Source organism: Limulus polyphemus, unplaced genomic scaffold (assembly GCF_000517525.1).
Source record: "Limulus polyphemus unplaced genomic scaffold, Limulus_polyphemus-2.1.2 Scaffold160, whole genome shotgun sequence".
In the NCBI taxonomy this organism is placed as follows: Eukaryota; Metazoa; Arthropoda; class Merostomata; order Xiphosura; family Limulidae; genus Limulus; species Limulus polyphemus.
The window spans coordinates 314,026-335,339 of NW_013665770.1; the positions used below are offsets into that span (position 1 = coordinate 314,026).

At 32.0% G+C, this 21,314-nt stretch overlaps 1 protein-coding gene across 1 annotated transcript in view; it reads left to right on the forward strand.

Annotated features, from left to right (window-relative positions):
• Positions 1–21,314, forward strand: part of LOC106476895 (adhesion G protein-coupled receptor L3-like) — a 76,043-nt gene that overhangs the window by 38,401 nt on the left and 16,328 nt on the right. The window contains exons 3-9 of the mRNA XM_022381396.1: positions 7,138–7,176; positions 7,891–8,083; positions 8,584–8,693; positions 11,455–11,778; positions 13,035–13,172; positions 14,299–14,402; positions 15,310–15,501. Of these exons, the coding sequence (XP_022237104.1) occupies positions 7,138–7,176; positions 7,891–8,083; positions 8,584–8,693; positions 11,455–11,778; positions 13,035–13,172; positions 14,299–14,402; positions 15,310–15,501 (1,100 nt within the window). The remainder of the gene's footprint in view (positions 1–7,137; positions 7,177–7,890; positions 8,084–8,583; positions 8,694–11,454; positions 11,779–13,034; positions 13,173–14,298; positions 14,403–15,309; positions 15,502–21,314) is intronic.

Consider the following 21,314-nt stretch of genomic DNA (forward strand, 5'->3'; position numbering starts at 1 on the left):
CGCGATTGTTGAAAATAAGTGTATCGTAAAGTTATATTCAGAAAGTATAAATCAGTTTTATTAAGAAAAGACTTGTGTCGCTAAAGTTTCGTCGGAACGAAGTTACGGAAAATCGATTAACAAACGGAGACGTAACAGTTCTATTTTTATTTAATTTGCAGACAAGCAGATATTTTATTTCTTCGTCGTGGTTTATCATTCAGAGAGCTTACTTTAAGAGTTTTAGTTTTCATTATATAAACAGAACAGAAATTCCAAACAGTTTTCTTAGATTGCGTTAGCAAGCATAGATTCACTGGGATTGGTATGCAAATACCTATTGCTATATTCTATTAAGCCTTCCAGGAGCCTAAGTTGTGTTGGACGAGACTGAGTATATTATGTTAGTGTTTTGACGCTGATGCTTTCTGAATCTGATCTGTCTCTTCTTATTCATATAGTTTTACATATTGTTGAACGTTCTAATATGATGCGTCGTTTTAGGCATTTCCACAGACGTCGCAAGGACTGTTACAGAATATATTAAAGAGTATGATGAATGGATTTCTTAATCTTGACTAGAATGAATAACGACTTAAGTCATATCTCTAGTTCAAGTGACTTAAATAGGTGGTTGCTCGTAATATGAGTTATTCATCAATCAGCTGTTGGATCTCTAAATGGTTTTTGGTCTCTATTGTTATCTTAATACGTCGCTACTTCACTTTCTGTATCTCTAAGGTCCCTTTGGAGAAAAGCGGGATTGTGTTCTACCCTTGTTATAATTGGAACATTTTCTGAAAGAGAAACAGTGCGTTACACGAACATGAATCCGCAGTTTTAACGCTATCTCCAATTAAAGTAAGTGATTTTGTTTAAGTGCTAAAAACGTAAAACACAAATAATATGTCGCTTATTTGAAGTAGGAGTTGCATTTCGTTTGATAAAATTCGTTAAACAAAGACAAAATACGTGTGTATCTTTTTTTAAATATTTTACTATTTAAACAATAATTATACATAAAACATGGACACATATCTAGATAGCTATAGGGTCAATATGGCCTATTGCTTTATTTTAAATTTCGATAAAATTTGTACTTTAACTGCAATGAAGTTAAGCGTGCAGATTTGTTGTTATATGTCGTATATTATCGACAAATAAATTTCTACGTTCATAACATTTCTGATGTATGCACAAGCAAAAAATGCACTTTTTTTATAAGTTGTGCGAATAAACGCCAGTAATAGAAACGTTTGGTTTTAGTTTTAAGAACTTTTGGAGTTGCTTACACTTGACTTAATCTTTTGAAATATATATTTATATATTTGCATATGTAAGTAAGTATTTGGCTATATAACTCTTTTTCTCTCACTTTGTCTTGAAATAATTAATTCAAACATTAATTTGCATAAGATAGAAAAATGATGTTTAAATGTTTAAGATAGTGAATTTAAGCAATTCATTTTTATGTTTTTAAAGAAAACAGTTTCCTGGTGGGGCAGTGGTATGTCTCAGGACTTACAACCCTAAAATCCGTGGTTTGTTTGACTCCCGGCGGTGGACACAGCAGATAGCCCAATGTGGCTTTGCACTAAAATAAACAAACTAACAAACAAAGTAAAGAAAATAAAAAAACACTGATTTGTCTGTGTTTTAGTAAGGTCTTGCTGCACGGTATGGCCAGATTGGTTATCATCCATAGTTGTAATCACACCTACATAACCCTGTTTATCAGATATTTCTATTGGCCTAGAGAACGAGCATGAACAACGGCTTTCATCAGGAGCTCTTTTGCTTACCCTGATGATTATAAATTGTAAGGAGTTGCATTAATATTAATGTAGTCAGTTGATTTGTTATCTTAAAAGTTCATGTCGCCACTAAAGTTGAGGTTCTTACGAGTAATAATCAATATAAAAAACATGATATAAATGAGCCCTCTATCTTACGAAACACGATTTTTTACATGACAACTTAATAAAGAGGGAGTACTGTATGCATATTATGTGTAGCAAAATGAAGAATGAAACATGTTTTACTATAACACCTAAGTTTGAATATACAGACAAGCAGCAAGGAATTATGGGAAGTGACACGAACAGTTCTCACGTTAGTATCTTAAACACTACTTCATCCAGTGTTGACTTTTGCCCCGAGAAACATCCTTCTTTTCCTCACTGTCAATTAATCTTAATAATGCGTTGAAATTGAAACGTGATTAATAAGCAGTCTTTATCAGTATGGCCGCTGTTCCTACACTTTGTTACAGTATCTCACGAATGCCGGGAAGAAGAACTCTTAAACTTACTCGAAGTTAAATATTTCTTTACTTCTGAAATACTTTATCGTCCGTTTTATTTTACCTACCACGAAACTTTGTTCATGCAGTCAATTCGTTTTTTGTTTTTCAGGGCAATTGTAACTTATAGCAATATTTGCTCAGCTGATCTTATGAGCCCTGATTTTAGGCAAAAGGTCTCGTCGGCACGGCATATGGCGGATTTTGTCTGGATGATATATTAAAAATATTTTTCTTTGCTTTTACTTATAAGTTCTTATACGTACTAATGTAGTCTGACGCCGTGATTGTTTGATCCGCTCCAGAAGCAAGAAGATAAGACTGCTGGTTCGCAAAGTTCTTCTGAATGGCAGTAAAGTTAATTCAAATAATAATAATAATAATAATAAATAGGTATTTGGTGTTAAAGATAAATAAATAATATTGTGTTATATATCATCACCCTAATTCTGAATTGAAGATAACTTAAATAAAAATTGGCAATAATTATATTTCACTTCTTTAATTTAGTTCACATCATAACAAGTACTGTTCATGCAATTGATAATATAAATAGCACCTAGAATAACATAATATCTTTCGTGTTCCACGGGGTTGACATATTATTATTCTTTAGTTTCACTTATAAACTATTAGAATTAGCACGACAAAGGGTCGTATGTGGTTTCTAAACCATTTTGCGCCAATAGTTTGAGTAAATAACCTATAAAATATCTTCTGAAAGCTAAGGCTTTTTGTCTTTCAAATTGTGAATCAATCTTTTTTGATAGTACATATCTATATAAATATGCGAAAATTATACGTTGCAGCAAGAATTAATAGTTCGATTTACTTTTTTCTTTCGCTTTATAATTCTCGTCTACATTATAAATTGTTGAACAAATCGTACTGAAAACCATGGTTGGGACTATTATAGGACACAAGAGAAACATATGTTATAATAAATTACCAGTTACGAGAATCCATTGACAAATTCACTTGTCTCACCTTTTCTCTTTTTAATTTCATCTATTATAAGTTCACTGAAATTATTTAGCTGGTCTTATGTTACCTCGAAACTGTTGTTGTACTTTTTCAGAACAATCTAGTCTTAGGCATATCACTATACTACTGGCGCCTCCGAGGACGAGCTATACGGTATGGCAGACAGTATCCCCCCAGGCCTTGAGAAATATATAGATTTTGTCACACCCTGTAGCCTTTTCAGTGCCAGTTCTCTCAAGCCCAAGGAAACCGTCGTAGAAGCTGGAATGGTTTCGATCGCTCACACAGAACCCTCTTTGTCTCTTAGCTTGCTTGATGGACTGGTTAAAATCAAGTGGACCTTACTCACCTTGAACAATTTACATGTTGATTTTTTTTTTACATACAATGTTATCTCAAAACCAATTTTGGTTTTCAAGAGCAACAGCTTGATGTTAGAACAAAGTACAATATTTAAAATATGATTAGTAAAAAATGCATTGCGTAATGAATTAATTATACTTTTACGCGTCCTTTTGTTTATAAGCAAGTAGTTTTGATTACTTTAAATTTTATTACTTAGATCTATGGAATTAATGATACTTTGGTAACAATTATGTTACATGGAAAAATATGTATTACTCTTCATAAAACGTGAAATGAGAAGAACAACCCAAGTTTTCTCATATCCCATTTGCAATACATAATTTGTTAGTTATATATATATATATAAAGAATAACACAGTTTATGCAACTCGTAATTACAGTCTTATATATTGTTATGTCCGACTTGATTTTGTTTGTAGTTACTTAGTAAAAATAAATTCTATGATTCGCCAAGTCTTTAATTTTTTTTTTGCGACACAGAACTAAAGGCTTCCCTTTTCTAGATTTCTAGACTTGTAGCGTGAAAAATGTTTTACAAGATATTTAGCTTTTAATCGGCTTTACTAGGAAAAAAGGTCTCCAAGGCAGACACTTAAAAGTTTAGCAAAGAGAATTTATAACAAACCTTGGGAAACAGCTTCTTTCGCTCAATAAAATGATTAGAACGACGCACGAGCGTTCACAATTGTCATAATCTCCTCTCTATTTCTTCTTGCACTTCTGATACCACGTGAATTCCCAGGGTCTTCAAACCCGAACAAAAATCAGCCCCGGATTTTGTACTCCTGTATTTTTCGTGAAAAGCAATCCCAACTTGCTGCATAGCACCAAGGTGAACACGTGAGACCTAAAAATGACAAAACCAGTCCAACCACTCAACTGGCTCTTGGAATTCCTTTAAGGGATTAAAAAGAGGGATTAGTGTATGTCCAAACTTCCGTCGCCACCTGCGGTTGGTCTAGAGGCATTTGCAACTGTAACTCTCAAATTTAGTGGTTCTAAGCTCTAGCGATACATTTCACGTCTGAACAAAATTAAAATTTTACGTAACTTTATAAGATAAACGAGCCTACATTTCACAAAATTTTTGAAAGGGGAATATTTTTCTATTACCCAGTGTTAAGCAAATAATTGAATATGTATTTATTTTAAATAACAACTTCAAAAGCAAGAAATAGTTTGAATAATTATTATTAAACATTATTTCTGTTGACGTTTAATACAATACTAATCACGAGAAAAATATTTCTTTACCTTTTAAAGGTATCGACTCCTCAGAACATAAGCTTTTTATGCTCCAACCATTATAAAATGAAATGTCATTTTAATAGATTTAATTTCCTCATCTTATTGAGTTTCTTTGTTTGAAGTAAAGCACAAAGCTACACAATGGGCTATCTGTGCTTTGCCCAACACGGGTATCGAAAATCGGTTTCTAGCGTTGTAAGCCCGCAGACATACCGCTGTGCCACTGGGGGGGGGGGCTTGTTGGTGAGAAGAATGAAATAAACATACACTGAATGTGAAATCAAATTAAGAAGAAAATTATTAATTTATCACTTAGTTCAACCATTTCTCAATCTTGAATAAATCAACGACTGAATATGAGAACCTGTTATGTATTTACAGTAAGTTACAGGATTAAAGACAGAATGACATTTACGTGTTCTTAATATAATTACGAAATTAAGTCAAGACTAAACCTGTGAAGTTTTACCGTAGTAGTATTATTAAGGTAAAAGTAAAAACGTGAGATATTCACGTAGTTTAGGCATTAAGTTAAGAGTAATACTTCCAAGCTTTAAGCTATTATGACGTTAAATCAGAAGCAGAGGTGTGAATTTGCTCAGTAGCAACGTTATTAAAGCAAAAGCAAACCTACGAACGAAGTATCAAGTAGTTGCGACAATATGGTAGGACTAAAACTTACATGCTCCATTCACATAGCTACAACATTAAATCAGAAGTAAGGCAACAGTTTTCAGGCGACATTAACTCGTGAATAAAGCTCTGATATGTTGAGTTTTATATTCCTGAATGAAATTATCTTAAATAAGTCATTTTTCAAAGCGACTTTTTGTTAATCCTAACGTGTTATCTGAAGTCACCATAAGTATATCTCAAATTGGTTTCGGTAGATAATCTTTAAGGAAGACTGGGCGTGGATTAGTGGTAAGAGTACCCACACTGTAAATCTAAGGGTTCGCGGTTCGCCACCTGTTGCCCAATAGACGCACTACGCACTTCTGGGCTTGGGTGCGCTTTAAGAGTGACAGTGAAATTCCATTATTCGATCAGACACAACTAGCCCAAGAATTGACAGAAGATAGTGTCAACTAGTTACATTCATTATAGTCTATCAGCTCAAACGTAGAAAGGATATGTGCAATTAGCTCTTTTGTAGTTTTGCGCGAAATTCTGAAACAAATAAGAAACTTTTAAAAATCCAATACGGATATGAGATTTAGTTTTACAGTTGTTTAGGTTCTTTCTACGTATAATATCGCTTTCGTAGAACATCTTCTAATGGGCAAGTCCATATCTCACTAAAAGAAACCTTCATCAAAATACTATTGGAATTTGATTCCCTGTTGGTCAGCCAGTTTATGTTCACTAATTTATTTCTATCACTACTTGAGGAGATACATATGACCCCGGCATGGTCAGCTGGTTAGGGCGCTCGACTCTCTATCTGAGGGCCGCTGCTTCGAATCCCCCCTCCCACCGAACACGTCCTTTCACCCGTGGGGCTTTATAATGTTACGGTCAATCCCAGTGGGTGGTGACGATGATGACTTGCTGACTTCCTTCTAGTCTTACACTGATAAATTAGGGACGGCTAGCTCAGATAGTCTTCGTGTAGCTTTGCGCGAAATTCGAACAAACAAACAAACAACAACAACAACAACAAAAAGACACGCAATGAAATTGATAAAAAACTCACTTTTTGGACTTTTACTTTTAAGCAATTTTAAGTTTCGATAGGGGTATTGGAATTGCCTTCACGAATACGCTACGTAAGTAGTGAACACGTACGACTCGTAAAGATAATCTTTTCTGGATGTCATAGTGTCATGTAAGTATCCATAGCGATAGTGATAGAGATGAAACTTCACTTAAAATTATCTATATTACCTATATATAAAAAAACACGAAAATGCTTCTATAAGGCTTTATAGTTTATTCATCAATCTTAAGTTTGTTTGCAGTTAAGCACAAAGCTACACAGTGGGCTATCTGTGCTTTGCCATCTACAAGTATCGAAACCCGGTTTTTCACTGTGCTACTGGGGTCCAGTTGTCGAGAAAAACTTTTAAAATAAGTCGGATAACTAACTCCTCTTCTGTTTAAAATGAAACTACAGTCACAAGTTTAAATTACTCAAGCCAAAAAAAATAACTATATTAATTGTAATTCTAAATGTTTAGTATTATTTTTAAGCATAAAGTAACGGTTTATATCTATGCCATATATATATATATGTTTATTTTATTTATTTATTTCAGTTTCCATCCCGAATTTTTCCTTACGGCCCCCACTTTTAGGTAACTTATTTTGATGATTTTGTTCTTTATTTCCTGCATATGGATTAGTAAAATTATTCTCTTTCATTTGAAGTTCACCAGTTACATCAGATTTTCTTTTAATTTCTTTCCTGTTTATTATTTTATTGTTTAAAAATTGAACAAGTCGATTGCAACTTTTTTTATATATGTATATAAAAATGTCTTTACCGACTAAAAATGTTCTAAATGTCGTTTAGCTGGGAATTTAAGGATTCTTCGATATTTAGTAATTAATGTTTCTGTTCTTGTCATTAGTATTATGAAATATATAATACTAAATTTTGTTTCCTTAGTAAGCCTTCCTTTTTCCTTAGATGCTTCGTTCGTCTTCAAGCAAAAACAGAAAATATAAACATCTGCAGAAAACTTAGCAAGCAAATCATATAAATCATATTTTATTTTCATAGTAGATAATAAGTAACAGTGTTTCAGCTGTTTCAATATATGAAGTAAATGCAATTAAAGTTAAGTAATTTTGTTTTCAAAATTCTCGTGATTCTTTGTACAGATTAAATAACTGAATAAGTTTACAAATTACAAATAAAGTCATAATTTGATAATTCAGTTTCACATAGTTTTTTACGCACAGTGTAGCGATATTTTCTTGATTCGTGGTGAAGTCTTTAAAGGATATTCTGCTTCTCTTATAAGTTATTGAATGACTCAAAATACGGTTGTTGTTTATACTTTCAGATAGAGACGAATATGAAACTACCTACGCTTGTGAAGGAAGGGACTTAAGAGTATCGTGTAATGGAGGAAAACACATACGATTAGTGAGAGCAAATTATGGTAGATTTAGTGTTAGTATATGTAACGACAAAGGAGTTGTTGACTGGAGCGTCAGTTGCATGTCGTATTGGTCATTTCCTATTATGAAAGACAGGTAAGGAGATCTGTTGGAATAGATTACAAAAAAAAAGGTTAAGAAAATAAATTGAATAATTTATTATTATATGTATATTTTCACAAGGTTTGTTTGAAGTTAAGCACAAAGCTACACAATGGGCTATCTGTGCTCTGCCCACCACGGGTATCGAAACCCGGATTTTAGCGTTGTCAGTCCGCAGACATGCCACTGTGCCACTGGGGGCGTTTTCACAAGTATAGATAATCCCTATTCCATATGTATATGTGTACATATATATATATATTGCAAGCTTACCTACATTATTTACCTCGTCAAGAACAGCTTGTTATTAGATTTAATATATGTATTGTTTTAAAAGAACCCTGCGTAATTTATGAAAACATTAGATAGAGAAATCCGATTGGTGGAATATTGAATTACATAGGATTAAGGACTTTCTAGTTTTGTGTAGATCTAAACTGGTAAATTTAAATACGTGATCAAATTAACTTGTTTGTTACATTTATATGCCGCAGGTGCAGCCACAAGTCCAGCTGTAGTATTTACGTTTCTAGCAACACATTTGGAGGCGATCCCTGTCCAGGAACAGTCAAGTATCTGGAGGTTCAATATTACTGTATATCCCGTAAGTTAACCTATTCTGTAACTTATAGCTGGTTTCGTTATATTATATTGATTAAAACAATTTTATTACATTTTCAATCATAATTACCTTTATGAAGGTTTCTGTATATTCTCGGCCAAGTGTGTGGGACCACGGCCGAAAATACCATTTTCAATTAGAGTATCCAATAGATGAGTAATGCAATTTAACCATTATACATTTGTTGTTGTTGTTTTCTAAGAGGTTTATTTTATAACATTTTAGTCAGTTTGTCACTACGGATTGTCTTCGTTAATAATTATGTTATTTTGAAATATTTTAGTTCTGATCTATACAATTAGCTTACTTTTGACCATAATAAAGATTTCTCTTCTACTCCGAAAACTACGAAGGACCAGAAAAAACAGATATTTTGTTAAATCAGTGCTTTCAAAAAAAAATATATATAATGTTGTCATTTAATCTAACCTATTTATAATGTTGTCATTTAACCTAATCTATTTGTGTAAGCAAAATAAGGATATTCTAAATACCAAGAACTTAAGAGTATTGTTTGATCTGTTCAAAGTTTATTTCATTTTTAAGTGTTTTTGTTTTCTTAAAAAACTGAAAAGGTCAGTAAAAAATAACATCAGTGTCAGAAACACAAAACGTAAACATTGATAATAAAATAGTTTTTATTCGGATTGTTTTTACTAGATTCTAAATCAAAATATTATTCATTGAATGTTATATTGTTGAAACACATTTTTTTTGCGTCGTATGAGCGGCTCATATTTTTTTTTTTCCAAGTACATACTTTTAGCTCATAGCTCCGTTATCTCTTGACCGATTTGAGATCTAATTACACTTTTCGATGCAGGAGGTCAAACCCTTTTGATTGATGTATTTGACATTGTCCAAGGTCTCATAGACTAATTTATTCTAATCATGCCTAAAAGAATTTCAGTTTGAGGGTAGGCTTATAAAGATCCTTATGAGTAACAAAATCGAATCGGGTATACGCGCACCCGACGCTTGGTATTACTGGCGCACAAAAATATAGCTAATAAAAAGGGAAAAAAGGTCACATAGATTAATTTATTCTTATCCTGTTAAAAGAATATCAAGTGCCGTGGCTTTTGAGGATTCCCTCTTGTTTTTATTTGATGACATTAAAAGTTCTGTTTATTTTTCTGTCTATCTGTCTACCAAAGTTGATATAATTCTCTACTTTAGTATATATACAGTTTTTCAAAGAAATTGTATTACATCAAAAGCGTACAGGCGATCACTCAGCACTGTATAGCTCTGACGAAAATATAATATAACCTATAATTTATTTATTGTACATGTAGATGCACACGCCAAAAAGTAAGTGAACGCGCCAACAAAGTTCTAATATAACAATGTAATTTTATACCATTGTTTTTTATACCAAAAGTACAAAAGGTATCATTTTAGAGGGAAAATGTCTGCGATTATAGTTTCCAAAAGCATTGGGGATATTCCGTTTATCAGAAATAATCAAAGCAAGAGATGCAGAGCTAGTCAGCATGTAACCGAAAAAAAAAAAGGATTAGGATCTGGGTGCTAGAACCCACAACGTCCTAGATCCCACTATCACTCACCGTCTAAAGGCGGTTGTGGATATGAAAGTGATCCCTGAAAAAAACCCATAAAAATAGAAATAAGATATTAAACCACCCTCTACTTAGTATATTTACTCCAATATTAAATTACTAAATATACAACCTTACTGTACATTTCTAGTATTAGTAATATTGACACTTTATCACTGCAAGATATTAATAACTATTCAATATAGTATAAGCAGTAATACTTCAAATAATATTTCAGTTAATGTTTTTATTATTAACTATAAACCCATCTATGTAGTTCTGGTACCCCATTCCTCCTCCCTTTCTAAGGACATGACTTTCAAGTATAACTGGGTAAACTGAGCCATGCCCTGTTGCTTGAAGTTAGTATTTCCGACCCAGAAATACTGAAATTATTATAAAGTTAACGCCAGTCTTTATAATAAGATTTTATATGCTAGCGACCTCTCATTAATTTAATATTTCAAGTTAGAAATAATTGTACTCAAGTTGTTTGTAAATGATTTACTTTCTAATAATTTATGAAATTTATTGTAAAATAATTTAAAGACTTTACTAATTTCGTAATTATTATAACCATTCAATAGAAGTTTATCTTGTAACAATTCTACGTTATATACAAAGAAAAGTGTTTTTATTGCAGACTGTTATGTATCTTTTAATTTGAGAAATAATTATACTTTTTAACATTGTATGTGGCACCACACTATTTGGAGAAGGCAATCCTAGGATAAAAAAATTAAATTCTCATCTTTTGTCAAATATGTCCAACTGCACTTTATTTTCTAACAAATTAATGTCTAGATTTAAATAGTGTGTTATGAAACTATTGCTATTGCTACGTTGTAATTCAAGTTTAGGATAAATTTCAGATGGTTCAAACTCTGGACTGTTGATCGATATCAAATCGTCAATATAACGGAAAGTAAATATATATTTGGTAGGATTTGTTCTTTTTTCATAAATTTATTTTCATAAAAATAAAGATACAAGTTAGCAATATTTGAAGAGAAATTAACCTGCATAGTGATGCCTACTATCTGTTTCAATAGTTTATCATTAAAGGTTATATAATTATTAAATATACAAACATTCAGAAGGTCTTTACACCGTATCTGTATATATTTATATATGTATTTACCATATGTTCATTTAAATTAATATACTATTATCTGAAATAGCTAATTCCTTCACCGGGTCAAGCACAGCGGACAGATCTGATGAAATTATACCTGCTTTTACGACATCGATCTTGCTGCCATCTAACGACACTTACGTCAAACCAGGAAAGAATCCCCCGACGAATATTGTAAATGGAAGTCACGTCAATTCAACTTTATTTAGTTCAACAGCTTCAGGTGTTTTTCACACATCCCCAAGAACATCAACTACCACCACCACAACACCATCAACAACAAGTACGACTATTGCCACAACCCAAGTTTTATCTCCAAACCTAAAGAACAATGTGTATCAAGACTACACTGACGAGAGTGATGTGAAAAGTAAATCACCCACTTTAACACTTACACATTTATTGTGTTTAATAAAGTTGTTTCTGTGTTTGTGTGTGTGTACGTGTGCAAAAGAAGAAAGTTTTTACAACAGAAAAACATTTTTTGACCTTCTCGTATTACGAGCTGCAGTGTTTGATTCTTTTTTTTGTAAATTATATTCACTTTACAGATTTTTTTTATCATATACAAATATGGGCACTAAAATGTAGATAATTTTCATTTTACATTTGCTTTAAAATGAATTTTAAATCTATATTAATTAATTGCCTTGTTCTAAGAAAATCGAAAACTTAACGCTTGTATATGTTTGTTAAAACCTGTAGTGCAGGGTGAAAAATATGCGTTTCAGTGTTGTAAGTCATATTGTCGATTTTATCCTGGATGAAGATATGTAGTAGTTATAGGCCTAAGGACATAACAGTACATAATGAAAATATTATTTCTTTCAGCTTTTGTTTTTTCATCATGCCCGTCTTCATGTAGGTCATCATTCTTATGAATTTTTTATGCTCGCACACCCACCCACCCACACACATGTATATGTATATATATATATATATATAAATAATATTTTATTCGTCCACTTCTTTACGAATCGTTCCAATGTGTTAGTCTATACATGAAAACAAGTTACAGTTTCTTTTCATACATTGGTATTTTAGTTTAATATTCTTTAGCTTTATATTTTTTTAGAATAGGAAATATTAACATGTTTTTTTTATTCCTACCAACATCATTTATCATCCCCACATCAGCTCTTATACTCAGTACTACAAGTCTCACCTTACTGCAGAAAAAAATCAATATTAGATTTAATAGTTTGAATATCTTAAAGAGAGTTTAAAAAGCAAGTACAAATTGGTGGGCTTTTGACATTTAGACGATTAGTTTAAATAAGTTTATTTTCTAGCCATTCTTATCTTCAGGTTGGAATTCATTATGCAATTAGTAACATTTGTTTTATCTAGGTGCAATCTTAATAACAGCCAGACAAACAGGAAAAATCAATACAAACAACTAGTCAACTCACGTGTGGATAATGATAATTGAATGTACCAATCGGATATGACGTTATTATCTAAACTGTTCACGTGGTATCTTAATAATGGTTGGTAAAGGATTCAGACTCTGTGCTTATGTTATAACAAAGCATACTGGTCAGATGTATGATTGCTTGTTTTTGAGAATGCAGATTTTCTGTTTCTCAAAGTAATTATTCTGAAAAGTACTTTATTTTCTTGCAGAACTTACCCAAGAGTTTACATCCCCAATACCTTTCACCCCTCACAAAATGTGTCCACCTATTTTCTCTAGAGATGTGAGGTGGAATTGGACTCTAGCTGGAGAGACAGCTGTCCAGAAATGTCCCGGCGGAGCAACTGGTGAGTTTTTGTTGTTGTTGTTAATTGTTAAGCACAAATATACACAATGGAATATCCATGTCCTGTCTACTGAATGTATCGAATCCCGATTTTTAACGTTATATTCCCCGAGACTTACCACTGAGCTACAGGGGGGGGGGGGTAAAAAAGAACTTTTCAAAACAAGTATTCAAACGGGAGTCAAAGTATTGTTAGCATATACTTTCTGTGTTTTAGAAATAACTATTCCAGTTTGATAATGAAATAAAATAGGTATCTTGTATAATAAAATCAAAAATGGCCCCAAAACTCAAGGGATTTCGACGTGTTCAAGTTTACAAAGTCGCATCCAGAACAAAATCTACCCAAGTTTGTACTTATAGTAAACAATAAAAACATCTATGTTAATATAGTTTATTATTAGTGTGACAAGTACCTGTACTGATTTATAAAATAGTTCATCCTAACACTCATTAAGTTAAGCCTAGGTAAAATGATTATTCCCTTTTGTCTTTTCCAAAGAAAGTCGCACGATAAATTATTTGTTCTCTGGAAGAATTTTGTTTTCTCTCTTTCACATTTGAAACTAGCTATTACTTATAACAAAAGCTGTATCTTTAATTATTCTAAATATTTTAAAGATACTTTATAATTATACATTAGATAATTGTTTTCAAACTGATCGCTTTCAGATCATCATTTATAGGCTCCATCTTACGGCAGAAGTGATCGATATAACATTTTAATAGTTTTCTTTTTTCTTTAAAAATAGTTTTACAATGTGAACTAACTAGAGAATTTTTTATTTAGGTGATGTATTAACACCAGTATTAACGTTAACCACAGTGAAACCTTGATGGCAAAACGACGGTTTCAAAATTCCAAATAAACTGTTTTTTTGTTGTTATTTTATTTTTAATTATTAATTGTACTATGAAATTGATGTTGTCCAGTGCATTATCCTTGACAGAATTGTGGTGCAACATTCTGGACACTTTTTTCCCCTAATTATTTTAAGCTATTTACCACAAACCATCTGATATCAAATGAAATCATATAAATCATGACGCCCCGGAAAATCGAATAACAATAATAATTCGAAATGTTTCTATCCATAATCAATATTCTAACTGTTTTCCAACTTTAGGGTTAGCTAGATGGGAATGCAGTAAAGACACAGTTAGATGGACACCAGACGCCCCAAAATTAAGTGGATGCAAATCTGTGTGGGTAGACAATTTACGAGAACGAGTAAGTACGCTGTACATTTTCTATTCTTCTTACATAAAAATATGATTCATTTAATTCATCAGTTAACTGTCCAACTAATCTAGAAAATATATTTTATTGTTGTTTTCAGCTTTCTGAGTTTTAATAGTTGTTTCTAAATATTGCTTTTTTATTCATTTATCTACCAAAAAGGCTATTTAAAAACAAATCACTAATACATAAATTTAAACATGACATAGGAAAGAGAGAAACACATTTTTTAGAATTTCACACTAACAAACTGTATTCTAAGAGATTTTTCTTCTTTATAATAATTGGATGGAATTAAGATAAAACTGTTTTATAGCGTACGTAAAAAGAAACCAGTTTCTTGTACGGAAAAATCTGCCAACTCAGAGGTAGCTTATTAATTTTGTCATGATAGCACGTATATGTTTCTTGTTTCTATAGAATTTATCTCTTTAAGGAGAACTATCTGTAAATGAATATTTTACACTGAACTGTCTTCAATATGCTTGGCTTATTTTTTTTAACTGTATTAATATTCCTAAAGGTGTTAGTGTGCTTGTCTTTATGTTATCTTTAAAACAGTCTGGCATGAATTATAAATGCTATGCAAACGTTGACATTATCTATTACTAAATTTAAAGATATAATAGTAATGGCTAATTGTCATTAGTTTCGTGACTTAAAAATACAAGTTCAAACTACCTGTCAATACTCTTTCTTTGCAAAGCACTTTTGCAACTGCGAGAAGACTGTCTGTTATATGGTAATCAGCGTTTTGTTTTATTTTTTTGAAGGAATAATCTTATGCTAAATTCTATATAATTTTTAATAGCTTTTTCTCTATTTTGACAACAAATTGAAAATTTTTTATTTTCTTAATTTTTATGCATTATTCATTGTTTGATTGGTTTTACTTCAGATGCAAGGAGGAGATTCTATCACGAGTATTACATCAGAAATGGCTCTCATGACACTAACCAAAGTGCTGTTCAGTAAAGACGTATCCCACGTGGCAACCATTATTAAACAGACACTGTCTCGAGCTGTGGACAGTATGGAAAATTTTCTGGACAGGTGGCATCGACGCCAGGTGTTTAAAGAACTTTTAGAGGTCAGCAGATGCCTATATTCGCATCCATGATATATGCTAGATACACATGTAATTAAACAAGATATCCTTACGTAAATTAAATAGTTAAGTAACTAGGTTTTTTTAGAAGTGTCATCAAATCTTACGAAAATTGCATATTACTAATTATCTCAGGTGTTGTACAATACGCAGTTAGAGGGCGCTATACGTATGTCGACCTTGGGAAGGGAGAGAAGGGGTAGAAAGAAAGATGTCACCAGAGACGATGACGTCATAGTTCCATGAAATGGCAAAAGAGGGCTCTGGCGCCATGCAATGATATCATCAGAGAGGGCGCATTGCTAGGCCGCTATGATAGGTGGCCATGATGTCAAAGATAATGACACACACGACCTGTCTCAACATGGCTAGGTTTAAATCACTTAATCATTAGTTCTATATTTAATTACATTTCCTCTATTTATATGTAAATCATCCTGATAAAGGACGCTTATTTAAATATCATGTGATGATGTAAATTTACTGTTTTACTAGTTTGACTTTATGATATACGTATAACTTGGCAAAATAATTCATTTACACATGTTACTTTATAGTTTTATCTTAGATGAGTTTTACAAGGGTGAATACTGTACTTTCATGAACAACAATACTTACCATTTTTCATAAATCTTTGAGGACTGAGCTTTCTTGGACACTTGCCGACTACGATAATAAGCATATTATGTAAAATATTGTCCACACACACAGATGAATACGGTCCTTGTAGTACTTTTTTGTTGTAAGTTTACGTTCGACAGTTCTTCTTGATGACTTTCTTATGTTGAGATTATATGGAGGCAGTCCTAATGAATCTTCTCATCTTGACCAATGTAAATACAGACACAGTAGCTACCAGGTTCATGACTCGGATCCAGATAGACAATGTACAATTGTTTTTCTACATGATCATGTAGTTGCTCACTGGCAAACACACTTCCAAACTTCTTTCATGTGCACAAATCTTGTGAAGGTATCAAATAAATTTCTAGTGTTCATAACTTCTTTCAGACAATGTTCCGTAGGACACCTGCTATTTCGCTTTCACAAGTCAACGAGACATGTAATATAACATACATATTACCCAATATTTGAATAAGGCTAATTCATTTTGCTGTAACTAAATATAATACATGAATGACTTACTGTTTATCCGTCCATTTTGTATTAAAATTTCATAAAACATTGAAACTGTCTAAACACTATTATGAAATACCACACACATCACTGACGTCAAGCTAGCTAATCTTTGTCTGTTAAGAAATACAAAGCTCGTCACGTGAGAAGGGTAGACAGAGAAAAAGAAGATACAGAAAGGAGAGAAAGGTCATTGACCTACATGACAAAGATCAGTTCTGAGTTGGCCAAGTCTATTTCACATAAACGAAAAGTCAGTTATAATACATTGTCGCTATCTATGTATTTAAATTATACTTAGTCTTAAAAATAAACGGTTCAAGCTCTACATGATCGTATATTTTCTACATAAGTTTAATGTTCACCATACTTTACCTCAATGAATTCAACAGTCAGTAAACATAGCTCTTTCACTTTACATAGTGAATAAAAAACGCTAAATTTATATTCTCAATCTTTTACGGAACATTTCAGTTAGCGTACAATTATTGCATGATTTCTACGCAATATTGTGCCGACAAACGGTCAGATGTTCAGACTTTGTCAGTCTGCTTAGAATAGTTTTAAAAATGAAAGATCTATTCAATTATACTTTTGATATTTACGTAAACATGTGAAATGCATGATATTTCGTTATACACTAATGTATAATTATTATTTTAAATATCTCGTGTTATAATGCTTCGAAGCTAACACATAATTTGAAGGAGTGTTGCTATATATTAGACGAAGTTTTCAAATGCTATATAATGAGGTCATTGACAGCTAGATGACAAAGGTCAGTTCTGATTTATGTAGCAGCAGCGGTAGGTTTATATTATGACATTTTAAAATCAATGACAAGACGAAGGTTTTGTTTCCATTAGAATTTATTACACTGACATTCAATGTCATAACAATTTTATATACAGAACATACTAAATGTCTGAAATATCTTTGGGAACACAAATCACCGTGTTGGCATCCCAATTCTTCAAAAAACATTATACCATGTATTATTTTACAATCTTCACAATAGTCTTTGTTAACACTAAAAATACACGTGTCACATATCCTGGTAGGTGTTGGTTTCTTTTTATTTTAAAATTTGTTTGTAATGAAGCACAAAGCTACACAAAGGGCTACCTGTGCTCTGTTCACCACGGGTATCGAAACCCGGATTCTAGCGTTGTAAGTCCACAGACATACCGCTGTGCCACTGGGGGTTTATTTTAAAGATGGTTTTTCATTCTTTGTACTGCTATTGCATTAGTTGTCATTTTATCAGTGAGGTCTCTGTTGTTATTAAGTCCTTTTTTTTCAAAAGGAGAAGTTAATAATATCTCCTCTATTTTGTTTACATATCGATTTGATTATCATGATATTTTTGTAATTCAGAATGGCAGAATCTTTATTTTTCAAAATGAAAATTAATTTGACTATGAGAGATTAAGTTCTGCTTTTAATATTTATGATATCTAAAAAAAACATAAACATGTGAAATGTATGAGATTTCATTTTACAATACAACGAATTGTGTACTTGACTGGTAACAGAGTTAGTAATGTTCAGGTAGTGTTGATAAACTCATTCACAAGTTAAGACACATCAGTCTACAACATAAATCTAATTTTTACTTAGCTATTAACAAGCTTCCAATCACATATCATATTTGTTCATTGACGTTTCGGACTCAGAAAATGTAATTTTTCAAAACTGACATAGATTTGTGAAACAATGTTACGGTAACTTGTATTATATTTTTTTCATCTAAAAATCAGTGCAAAACTTAACTTTATGTACACTATACTATTTAAACTTATTAGTTTAACAAAGTATCAAACACATTTTTCACAAATGAACAATACCGAAAAAAGAGTTGACAATCATAGTCGTAAAAGAACATTTAGTTATGGATCAAGTGTTTATTCTTCGATTATTTAAAAACAGGTATTTCCTCACGTGGATTTTGAAATTGTTACTGTAACATGAATTATCTTTCATTTACAATGAAATGTATAAATGTACAAATGTATAAAAATCCCCAGTTAGAAATCAGTGTTCTGTGATTTTTTTATATGAAACTCACCATAGACTAATATATTATTTTTAGTATATGTTAGTAAAATCTCAGACTTAAGTGTTCCACATATTAAAACATTTGTTAACAAAACTTCAAAATACACTAAGATACTATTTGCGAAAACTTCTTAGTTTATGAATTACTGACCTGTACACGTCTAGCTTAGTCTTTTATGATAAAATACGCCATATGAATATCAGCTTCTATCAAATCTACATTTACATTCGATATACAGAACTCATGTTTCATCATAACCCGATGTAATATCATTAATATATGTAAGTAAAATAACATATTTAACAAACATAATGAAACGTTTATTTATCAAAACCTCAAGATATACTAATATGCTATTTAAGAAAACATCTTAGTTTATAAGATACTGATTTACAGCCCAATGTAATAATATTTGTGATATATATACGTGTTCTAGCATATTATTAGTCAAATTGAATAAATCGTCATAAAGGAAACATAAGGTGCATTATCCAAAGTAATCAAAGTTTCGTTATTTTGGAAAACATACCATATACTTGAAATCCGTAGCTAAATTGACTGTCCCCCGTCGTGCTGAACACTAGATCTTGACCTTCACATTACCACTCCCCTACAGCTTAAAAGTGATGTGTCACACCATATGCTACCTTCACTATATGTAAATAGAGACTTATAAAATATCACAGATACTCAAACATTGCGGAATATTTTCAAAATATACAAACATGTGATCATCATTTCCTTACAAATCATTTTGGTGAGTGTCCTATTTATTTTGTTTATAGAGAGTTGTTTTATTTACTCAGATATATGATTAAGTATTTAAACACTCCTCAACTAAACAACGGAACTTTCTAAGAAGTGACGCCAAAGGGTAAAACTCTGTGATCAATGCTTTGACCTTTGTTCGTTAATCACATGCTGGTCAGCGTCTGCTTCTCGATGAAAATTCAGTTCTATATCATGTAATGAAACCAAGAACTACTATACCTCATGTGATATACTACGACACAGAACACTGACTGTGGTTCTTATAAAAGACGGAGAATGTGTTAAATATTTTGTTACATCACTCTATCATTGGAACAATAAGTATCATGAATATTACAGTGGACGTTTTTCAGCATGGTAATATACTTCTAAGTTTTGTGATCTCAAGGCAAAAGGTACGGTCTATAAGAAAATATAAATCTATCCTTTACATGAAATCAGTTTATAAAGAGTGTTTTTATAAGATTAACATAAAGAAAATCATTCACCAACATGATTAGATTTATTTTTAAAGATTATCATTCAAAGATTATGCATAATAAAGTTATTATTATTCTTACTGTATAACATAATAATAGAGTATTCACATCTTAAATGTCAATAAAGTTGTTATAAGATTTACGAAAATCTAGTAGATTCCACTGTAGTTACAGGAATAAGTTAAAGTTATCTTTAAGTTACAGTTACTGAAGTTCAGAGATGAGAAAATGTTAAAATAGTCTTATGATTGCCGATGTTATTCACTATTAAAATAGTCTTATGACTGCCGATGTTATTCACTTTTAAAATAGTCTTATGATTGCCGATGTTATTCACTTTTAAAATAGTCTTATGATTGCCGATGTTATTCACTTTTAAAATAGTCTTATGATTGCCGATGTTATACACTTTTAAAATAGTCTTATGATTGCCGATGTTATTCACTTTTAAAATAGACTTATGATTGCCGATGTTATACACTTTTAAAATAGTCTTATGATTGCCGATGAAGATCATTATTTTGACGTTTAAGGATATTGATCAAATTATCATAAGGTTAGGATGAGGGCTAATAGTCATATGTGTAATGTAACTTTATTAATTATGAAAACAGAGAGATGAAATTATCAGTTTTGTTGTGTGAAACATTCGCTCTGAATTGGACGGTGTACAATGCTGAACATATTGTCACTGTGGTGATATTTTTTTGTTGATGAAAAGAAAATATTTTAGGTGTTTTATGACAGTCTCGAAGTCTCATGCCAGATAAAAATTGTAGGCAAACAACGAGATAGTCGGAGTTCCCCATCGTACAGAACGAAACAAAAGCTTATATTCAATCTATACTAAACGTCGGAACATATAAGATTGTCAATGATGGAGGACGAGACCTATTGTCCAATACCGGAGATCGTGGGTCGGCTGGAAATGTCGCAAATGAAGTTAAATATATTAATAAATGATGTAATGTTACTAACTAATATAGTGTTTGGACCGGTACCTTGATACGTTTCCAGCCAACACTACGAACTCAGTTCGGATACTGGATGATAGGTCACGTCCTCCATTAGCGACACTTTTAAAATCATGAAATTTTTTCGTGTAGATCTGAACGAATACGTTACATATGTGGTGACCGTTGTTTCGCGGCATTGAAGCTAGCTTGGACTCATCGAAACAGAAATGATAAATTCCAAAATGATGAATCTAAGTTCTGTGATTTGCTTAAGAATTGTTTGTTTGTTTTGGAATTTCGCGCAAAGCTACACGAGGGCTATCTGCGCTAGCCGTCCCTAATTTAGCAGTGTAAGACTAGAGGGAAGGCAGCTAGTCATCACCACCCACCGCC